Below are 10,135 nucleotides of genomic sequence, written 5' to 3' on the forward strand. Positions count from 1 at the left end.
CACAGAGAGAAGACCAAGAGAGATGGATGGGTGGGTGGGTGGATTGGTAGATCGATAGATGACGGATAGATAGATACAGTAGATAGATAGATAGATAGATAGATAGATAGATAGATAGATAGATAGATAGATAGATAGATAGATAGATGATAGATAGATAGATAGATGATAGATAGATAGATAGATAGATAGATAGATAGATAGATAGATAGATAGATAGATAGATAGATAGATAGATGAGAAAGAGATACACAGAGAGAAGACCAAGAGAGATGGATGGGTGGGTGGGTGGATTGGTAGATCGATAGATGACAGATAGATAGATACAGTAGATAGATAGATAGATAGATAGATAGATAGATAGATAGATAGATAGATAGATAGATAGATATAGACAGACAGACAGACAGACAGAAGGTTGATAGATAGTTGAGAAAGAGACTGAGAGAAGACCGAGAGAGATGGATGGATGAGCATTGAGTGGAGAGGTGGGAGAGCGAGAGAGGGAGGGAGGGAGAGAGGGAAAGACAGAGAGAGAGAGAGAGAAAGAGAGAGAGAGAGATGTTTTGCCTTTGACTATCCTTTTTCCTTGACTACCTGCCAGTCAAGGAAAATTTGAATTTACTTTCATATTTTTCTTTTTCCTGGTTTCCTTGCGATCACGGAAAGGTGGTTTGGAGTAGAAGAGTGAGCAAACGGTCTTCGCCGAGACAAGTGAAAGGAAGTGTTAAGGGCAGAACCATTCCAAGCCTTCTGCAGACAAGCCTGAAGTTCAACGACATCCAACCCAACCTCTCCGTCTGGCGCCATGGACAACAGCAGTGACGAGTGTAATTTTATGCCTGTGAATGCCACCAAGACCTTTAAAATCCCCATGTATTCCGTAATACTGGTCCTCGGTCTGCCTCTGAACATCTTGGCATTGTGGGCTTTGATCTACCAATTAAAGAAATCCGTGGTCCTTTCGGTTTATATTATGAACCTGGTGGTGGCTCACCTCTTGCAGATCCTAACCCTGCCTTTCGGGATGTACTACAGCCAAAACAATCACCGGTGGAACTTGGGGAAAGAAGCCTGTTTGTTGATCGGTGTGGCTTTCCGTACAAATTACTACGCCAAAAACTCTTTTCTGTGTCTCATCGCCATGGAGAGGTATCTCGGCCTGGTGCACCCGCTCCGGTTTCATCGGGCGCAGACCGTGCCGGGCGCGGTGAAGATTAGCATCCTGGTTTGGCTTGTGGACTTGACTCTCTGCGCCGTCGGCATTGGGTTCCAGATCCGTACTTTTGAACACGGGAAGAAGACTTGCCTGGACAGCGCCCTCCTGAACCGCAATTATGCACGCTTTCGGGTCAGCATCATGGCTTTCTCTTTCGTCATCCCGCTCTTCCTCATGGCTTTCTTCCACATCAGCGTCTTCTTCAAGGTCAGGCAGGTGGTTTCCCTGGAGAAGAGAGTCAAAAAGCAAATCTCCAGGTTCATCTCGCTCCTCATTACGTCCTTCTTCCTCCTCTTCACGCCTTACCAGGCTGTTTCGTACTATAGATACCTGCTGGAAGTCCTAACGCCTTCCACGGCGGTCTGCGACTCGCTGAGGGCCATCTTCGTCTACGAGCACGTGACTCTGTGCATCTCCCTTTTGGACAACATCTTGGATCCCCTTTTTTATAACCTCCTCCTCAAAGATATTCAGACAGGTTTTAGACAATGCCTGTTCTCCAGGGCCAACAGGAAAGGCCTCTCGTTGGAAGCAAGAATCTCCTCTACGTTTAGGCATTATGAAAACACCAGACCGATTCCAGATCCTTAATCTTACAGGTGGAAAAATCTAATCACTGAGCTTATTTGTAAGGGGGGAGTGTTGTGACCCAGGCCCAAGTAGTAATTACCAAGCACAATGCAGTCCTGAACAAACTTATTTTATTAGAACAATAAAATCCAAAACAAATTCTTTATAAACAGTCCTGCGACCTTATCACCAACCTTTGTTGTCTTTGGCAACCTGCCAAAAGCTTTTCTTGGCAAAAAACCCCAAAGTTCAAGAGACGCTGACAAGCACTGGAATCAATATTGTTTTTCTACAAAGAACCCAATGGCTCGTTGCTGCTCTTTTAAGCCTTATGGGAGGGGCCAATCATCTTACTCCCTTACTCCTGAGTTATCCCTTTTGCTTCAGCTGCTCTTGCCTTCTGGCAGCTCTTCGCATGCGTGCACTAGGAACAGCCTCCTCCTGTTCCTCTGCCTCTCTGCTGTCCGCCTCTGGAGGCTCCGGAGTCTGCGCATCGCTCCCGGATGGCTCTGGGCCCATCTCTGCTTCTAATGCAGAGCCCACGTCTGGACCTTCCCCTGACTCCAGTACTGATCCATTGTCCTCCCCAGCCTCCTCACTGTCCAACTCCGCTGCCAGATCCACAGGCAGCTGGCGGACCACAACAGGGAATGAGAAAATTGGAATGCTACTTTGATTTCTGATCCTCTGTGAAATGGAATGAAATGAAAAGAATGAAATGGAATGAATAGAGTAGAGTAGAGTAGAGTAGAGTAGAGTAGAGTAGAGTAGAATAGAATAGAATAGAATAGAATAGAATAGAATAGAATAGAATAGAATAGAATAGAATAGGACAACAGAAAATGTTATGGAATCAGTGGTGGAATTCAGTCGGTTCTGTCCAGTAGGGGCGAACCGGTAGCGGTGACTGCAGGAGACTCTGCCCACCGGCCCAAATGTAATGCATGAGTAAAGACCATGTATGGAAGGCTGTGCCCATGAGCAGAGGAGGCGCGTGCACTCACATTTCCGAACCGGTAGGGAAGGTAATGAATCCCACCTCGGAATAGAATAGAATAGAATAGAATAGAATAGAATAGAATAGAATAGAATAGAATAGAATAGAAGTGGAAGGGACCCTGGAGGTCTTCTAGTCTAACCCCGTTCTCAAGCAGGAAACCCTATACCATTTCAGACAAATAGTTGTCCAATCTCTTCTGAAAAAGAGATCCAGACATTTCTGTTCCCACAGTTCATAGGAATCCAAGGCAGGAATCCAACAGCCAAACACGGCAGATAATCAGTAGAGATCGAAGAAAATATATTTATTCATAGTAAAATTGGATGGCAGCTGTGATGGACTGCTCCTCTGGTTCCCTTCTAATAGATTTTTAGTTTAAAGATTTAGCCAATCATTATGAATAGAATGGAACATGTCGGTTTATTACCAAAGTTATAAATATGAATATTTTTCTCCTGAGCAGTATTTGCTTCCTTTCCTATTCTGTTAAAACAGATGTTTTGTCATCTATCACCTAACCACAATGCCTGTATAAATGAGCATTTTACCTTTCCTATATGTATGTTTTCCTTTACCTAAGCTATATGTCTTCCTTTACATTGGTTCTGTTATATGAAATGCTCATTTAGTGGTAACAGTAGAAGCCAGCCTATACGGAAAATATTCCAGCAGCGCTCTAGGTAAATACCATGTTTCTTTGAAAATACGACTGGTTCTTATTTTTTATTTTTTTTGTACCTCTGAAAAAATGGCTAGGCCTTCTTTTCGAGGGATGTCTTAGTTTTTCCCCCATGGGCCTCGCCTGGCCACCTGGCTGCTTCTTTCACGCCCGAAAAGAGCGAGTGACGCGACCCACGCACCTCGCCTACATACCAGGCCGCTTCTTTTGCGGCTGAAAAGAGCAAGCGATGTGATCCACAGACCTCGCCTGCACACACTGGGCCGCTTCTTTCGTGGCCGAAAAGAGCGAGTGACGCGACCCACGCAAGTGACCATTACAGGTAGGCAATTACACTAGGTAGGCGAGTGACGTGACCATTACAAGTCGCATGGGACGCTCCTTTTGGCCACGGCGTGTGGGCCAGGCCAGGCACGTGGGTCGCTCTCTTAGACTAGCGAAACGCAAATCCTGCAGCCGTTCTTCGTATGTTTTAGTTGTTGTGACCCAGGCCCAAGTAGGTAGTAGAAAACCCAATCAGTTTAAAAACAAACAAACTTTATTAGAACAGGGGAGAATTAACTCATTCTCGGGGTAGTCCAAACTAAATCAAAGCAAATTCCTCCCAACACAATTCTTCAGTCTTATCACCAACCTTGGTCTTAATTAGGCAAACTGCCAAAGGCCTCCCTTGGCAAAAATTCAAAAGCAGAAGACTCCAATAAGAAACAAATGCAGCAAGACAAAGCTATCAACGTTGTTTTCCAGCAAAGAGCCCAAACGCCGTTGCTGATCTTTTAAGCCTTATGGGAGGGGTCAGTCATCTCTTGGCCCTACTCCCGAGTCGTCCTCTTTGCTTGAGCTGCTCTTGCCTTCTGGCAGCTCTTCTCATGCATGCATTAGGAACAGGCTCCTTCTGTTCCTCTGCCTCACTACTGTCAGCCTCTGGAGCCTCCAGAGTCCACACCTCACTCGCTGATGGCCCTGGCCTCACCTCTGCCTCCGATGCAGACCTTCCCCAGCCTCCAGCACTGACCCATGTTCTTCCTCAGCCTCATCGCTGTCTGACTCCGTTGCCAGCTCTGCAGGCTGCTGGCGGACCACAACATTAGTCTCCAGGCCTTTGATCATCTTAGTTGCTCTTCTCTGAACTTTTTCTAAGGTCTCAACATCTTTTTTGAAGTATGGAGACCAAAATTGGTTGCAGTATTCCAGGTGTTGTTTTACTAGGGTTTTATAAAATGGTATCCTCGTTGTCATCTTGAATAAGGCCCACTACTGTTGCATACTTCACGATATGGTTGGTGGTAAACCTAGCACAACAGTCATGGGGTCAACAAGGTGAACAATAGCAGACTTAGGACATAGCCCTGAGGAGAAACTATGCTCAAGAAAATGGTGCTTTTTAGTCCCAACTTGCACATATTGGGGCCAATTATTGGAAGAAATGTCCATCTGGGTTCAGTTCCAGGAGGGGAGAAAGACACTGGAAACATGGAGGCTGTTTGGAAGGATGGTTTAATGGTGAAGCAGAGCCACCAAGCACGTGTGATTCTGGGTAGCTGACCACATGGAGTGGAGAGGAGTGTTATTTATACCCTCTCTTGGGCTTTGAACTTGAGCTTCCTGTTCCTTTGGCAAGGGCATGTATTAGTCAGACTCCCATGTGGAGTCATGTTTGTCTGAATTAAGGTTGGTTGAACCTTGGGCTGATGTAATGAAGGGGCTTGGTTGTGCCATGTGGCGAGTTTTGCTGATAGATAATCCTATTATGTCCTGGAGGGTCATGTCTTAATCCCATCACCCTGGAGCTGAGGTCTTTTGTTTTATAGATAGGCTGGCCCAGTCCTTCTCAATGGGCACCAAATATCTACTGAGTTTCTGTCTCCCTTAAGATTTCTATTTCTCTTTTAGGGGAAATAATAATATTTCCTAAAATATTTCATTCTCCTAGGAAGGGTGGATGCTAACTTTCTTCACTATCAATAAGAAAGTCAAGGAAAAAATGCACAGATTTTAAATATATATTAAGGAAGCTGCATAGAGGAAATTTATGGTTTGAAAAAAAAAAAAGTTAAAGAGTTACCGGTACTTCCTTCTTTGGCTCTGTAATCTGTTTGCTAAGTGACCCAAAGGGATGATGTATTTAAGGAAGTTGGGAAGAGTTTTTTTAGTCCCTAGTTTGGGACGATATAGCTCAATACTGCCCCCTAATGCCTTGATTAATTAACTTCATACGAAGAGGTCTGAATGAAAGGAAAATCGGTTTTTATATTCCCCTCAAGTCTTTCTTATAAGGATGTGTGAGAGTTGGACACTAAGAATAGCTGATCGAAGAAGAATTGACACCTTTGAACTGGGGTGCTGGCATAAATTATTGCATATACCATGGAGAGTCAGAGTAAGTAACAGAGATTTTGGGCTCAATTATGGTCGTAAGACAAGGACTACCTGTATTATTATTCATAACTCTGGCACCCTTATCTGGTCTACCTTGAACAGATGACGACTGACGACTGACCTGATTGAGCAAAATCCCATAATTATTCCAGCTTTTACATTGCTAAACCATGATTGGCTATTAGTGTCCAATGTTGTGGCTCTCCAGCTGAATGGTATGACGCACTAAACTATGATTTAATCTATGTAAGTAGTGGCTTACAAGGTTAGGAAAGGCAGGCTGACGATCAGCAGGCTCATGCTTGAGAACTGTTGCTGCCGCGGGGCAGGGTGAGCTCCCGTCACATGCTCCAGCTCCGGTTGACCCAACAATTCGAAAGCGAGCGATCACGAGTAGCTAACTGGGCACCACTTCAGTGGGAAACTTCACCGGGACACAAAAGGAGCCCCCCAGTTGGTTATCTCCCAAGCAATGGAGATGTCACCGGCAAATCCTATCTATATAATCAGTATTTGCACATTTGTTTATCCTGGTTGTGAAACTCATCATTATCATTTTAGCCATTGTCTATCCACTGCAAGATGAAGGCTTCTTCTGAATGGTTCCAACCAATACGGTCCTGAGTTTTCTTTTGCCAATTGCGCCCGCAATACTTGCTGATGTCATCGATCCATCTTGTTTTAGGTCTCTTTCATGTATGTTTTTTATCAAGTGGGATCCATTCTATCACCTGCTATTAGTTCTTCTTGCTATGCGAGCAGCCCATTTCCATTCTTTTAGTCTCTTGATGATATCGTTTACTTTCATTTGTTCTCTAATCCAGGTGTGGGTCTACCTATCTTGTCTTGTAATGCCGAGCATGGATCTTTCCATGGCTTTTTGCGCCAGTCGTATCTTTTGCATCGATTGTGAGCAGTGGTGAAATCCAATTTTTTTTACTACCGGTTCTGGTTTGGTGGGCATGGCAGGGGAAGGATACTGCAAAATCTCAATTTCTACCTCACTCCAGGGGAAGGATACTGCAAAATCCCCATTCCCTCCCCACTCCTGGAGGAAGGATATTTCAAAATCTCCATTCCCACCCCATTCTGGGGCCAGCCAGAGGGGGTATTTGCCGGTTCTCCGAACTGCTCAGAATTTCCGCTATCAGTTCTCCAGAACCTGTCAGAACCTGCTGGATTTAATTCCCGATTGTAAGGTTTGTGTCCATGTTTCACCAGCATATGTTAGAGCTGGTAGCACACCCTGATCAAAAACTTTTCTCTTCAGGTATAGTGAAAATTGAAAATTATGCTTAGCTTGCTGAATGCCTGCCTACCACATTTAACACGCTGTTCAACTTCCTGTTTGTGTAACTATTTGCTATGATGTTCTTCCATCGGTTTTGTTTACACTCTTTTCATTTCTTCCTTTTTATTGTTGCAAACCACCTAGAATAACCCCAGAGTGAGATAGGCAGCAAACAAATTTAACAAATAAAATAAATAAAAATATGGGTTGTTGTTTTTTAAGCAGAGATCAGTGCAATTTTTCAGGGCAAGTAGCTCGTCTGCTCTACTACACCTGGTCATTTACGCAATATAAATGGCGTATTTTGTCTCCTGCAGTACAGATAGTCCTCAATTTACAACAGTTCATTTAGTGACTGTTGTCCCCAATTCGGGTCTGAGCCTGGTGCCGAGGCCAACGAAGGATGCCTGACACGAGGTGAAGGTTTTTTTTATTGCTTTTTATTGGAGTGCTCCAAGGAAAAGGGCTCCAGGACAAAATGCCAAGAACCAAGAACAAAGGATTAAGAAAGCTTTATACATTTTCACTAAAGAAGAAAGGAGGGACAAGGCGGGATAATAAGAAATAGCATCTAGTAAACATTTTAGTAATAATTCCTACAATTTGTTCTTTTGGTCTCTAGCTGTCCCTATTCCTAAGCCTTAACATAACATAACATAATAACAGAGTTGGAAGGGACCTTGGAGGTCTTCTAGTCCAACCCCCTGCCCAGGTAGGAAACCCTACACCATTTCAGACAAATGGCTATCCAACATTTTCTTAAAAATTTCCAGTGTTGGAGCATTCACAACTTCTGCAGGCAAGTTGTTCCACTTATTGATTGTTCTAAGGAAATTTCTCCTTAGTTCTAAGTTGCTTCTCTCCTTGATTAGTTTCCACCCATTGCTTCTTGTTCTACCTTCAGGTGCTTTGGAGAATAGCCCGACTCCCTCTTCTTTGTGGCAGCCCCTGAGATATTGGAATACTGCTACCATGTATATATATTTACATATATTTATATTTATATATATATTTAAATATATTTACATATATTTATATATATTTACAGATCCCTCACATCCTGGACATAAACTGTTTCAACTCCTACCCTCAAAACGACGCTATAGAGCACTGCACACCAGAACAACTAGACACAAGAACAGTTTTCCCCCAAAGGCCATCACTCTGCTAAACAAATAATTCCCTCAACACTGTCAAACTATTGACTAAATCTGCACTACTATTAATCTTCTCATCGTTCCCATCATCAATCTCCTTCCACTCATGACTGTATGACTGTAACTTTGTTGCTGGCAATCCTTATGATTTATATTGATATATTGACCATCAATTGTGTTGTAAATGTTGTACCTTGATGAACGTATCTTTTCTTTTATGCACACTGAGAGCATATACACCAAGACAAATTCCTTGTGTGTCCAATCACACTTGGCCAATAAAAATTCTATTCTATTCTATTCTATGTCTCCCTTAGTCCTTCTTTTCATTAAACTAGACATACCCAGTTCCTGCAACCGTTCTTCATATGTTTTAATCTCCAGTCCCCTAATCATCTTTGTTACTCTTCTCTGCACTCTTTTTTTTTTTACATTTATATCCCGCCCTTCTCCGAAGACTCAGGGCGGCTTACAGTGTATAATTGGATTATTGTAATGCTCTCTACATGGGGCTCTCCTTGAGGTGCACTCGGAGGCTTCAGTTAGTCCAGAATGCAGCTGCGCGGGTGATAGAGGGAGCTACGCGTAGCTCCCATGTAACACCGCTCCTGCGCAGACTGCACTGGCTACCTGTGGCCTTTCGAGTGCACTTTAAGGTTTTGGTTACTACCTTCAAAGCGCTCCATGGCTTAGGGCCTGGGTACTTACGGGACCGCCTGCTGTTACCGCATGCCTCCCACCGACCCGTACGCTCTCACAGAGGGACTTCTCAGGGTGCCGTCCGCCAAGCAATGTCGGCTGGCGGCCCCCAGGGGAAGGTCCTTCTCTGTGGGGGCTCCCACACTCTGGAACGAGCTTCCCCCGGGTTTACGCCAAATACCTGACCTTCGGACCTTCCGCCGCGAACTGAAGACACATCTTTTCATTCGCGCGGGGCTGGCTTAAATTTTATCGATTTTAAATTTTATTGATTTTAAATTTTTTAATATTAATTTTAATGGGGTTTTAGTTTTATATATTTTAAAGTTTCTTAGGCCAATTATAAAATAAGTTTTTTAATTTGTATTTTAAATTGTATATTGTATTGTTTGTTTTTACTTTTGGCTGTACACCGCCCTGAGTCCTTCGGGAGAAGGGCGGTATAAAAATCGAATTAATAATAATAATAATAATAATAATAATAATAATAATAATAATAATACAATAGTCTCATTCTATTTGTATATTTACAAAGTCAACTTATTGCCCCCCCAACAATCTGGGTCCTTATTTTACCTACCTTATAAAGGATGGAAGGCTGAGTCAACCTTGGGCCGGGCTTGAACCTGCAGTAATTGCAGGCTGCTGTGTTCTAATAACAGGCTTCTTACCAGCCTGAGCTATCACGGCCCTCTTTCTAGAGTCTTGTCTAATGAATGCCCCAGGACTTATCTGCCCCAGGAGTTATCTAATACACTTTTTATTTGCTGCAGGCCATCTCTAGCCCTGACTTTTAGATGAGGTCCGCAAGTTGCCTAACTCTTTGTTACTTTTATCAGCTTTCTGACTACACAGAATTGTGATAAGTTTTGCAAATGCATATTTCTTGTGAATAAGCAGTCTTTGCTCTTGTAAAAACACCCCCCCCCCGAGTTACAGGCTTCCTGATTTACTTTCAAGCGTGTGCATGACATTGCTTTGTTTTAGCAAACAGCCCATCATTGCCATTCAAAGAGATAACGGCATTGAAAAAAGTGACTTATACCAGTGGTCTCCAACCTTGGCAACTTTAAGCCTGGCGGACTTCAACTCCCAGAATTCCCCAGCCAGCTTTGCTGGCTGGGGAATTCTGGGAGTTGAA

General features: G+C 43.5%; 1 protein-coding gene across 1 annotated transcript; it reads left to right on the plus strand.

The window, feature by feature from the left end:
* The first annotated feature begins 808 nt into the window (after positions 1-808).
* On the plus strand, positions 809-1,810 carry LOC131197904 (G-protein coupled receptor 4-like). Its single transcript, XM_058182406.1, has one exon. The coding sequence runs from the start codon at positions 809-811 to the stop codon at positions 1,808-1,810; it is 1,002 nt and encodes a 333-aa protein (XP_058038389.1).
* Positions 1,811-10,135: the final 8,325 nt, after the last annotated feature.

This window comes from Ahaetulla prasina, chromosome 4, assembly GCF_028640845.1.
Source record: "Ahaetulla prasina isolate Xishuangbanna chromosome 4, ASM2864084v1, whole genome shotgun sequence".
NCBI lineage: Eukaryota > Metazoa > Chordata > Lepidosauria > Squamata > Colubridae > Ahaetulla > Ahaetulla prasina.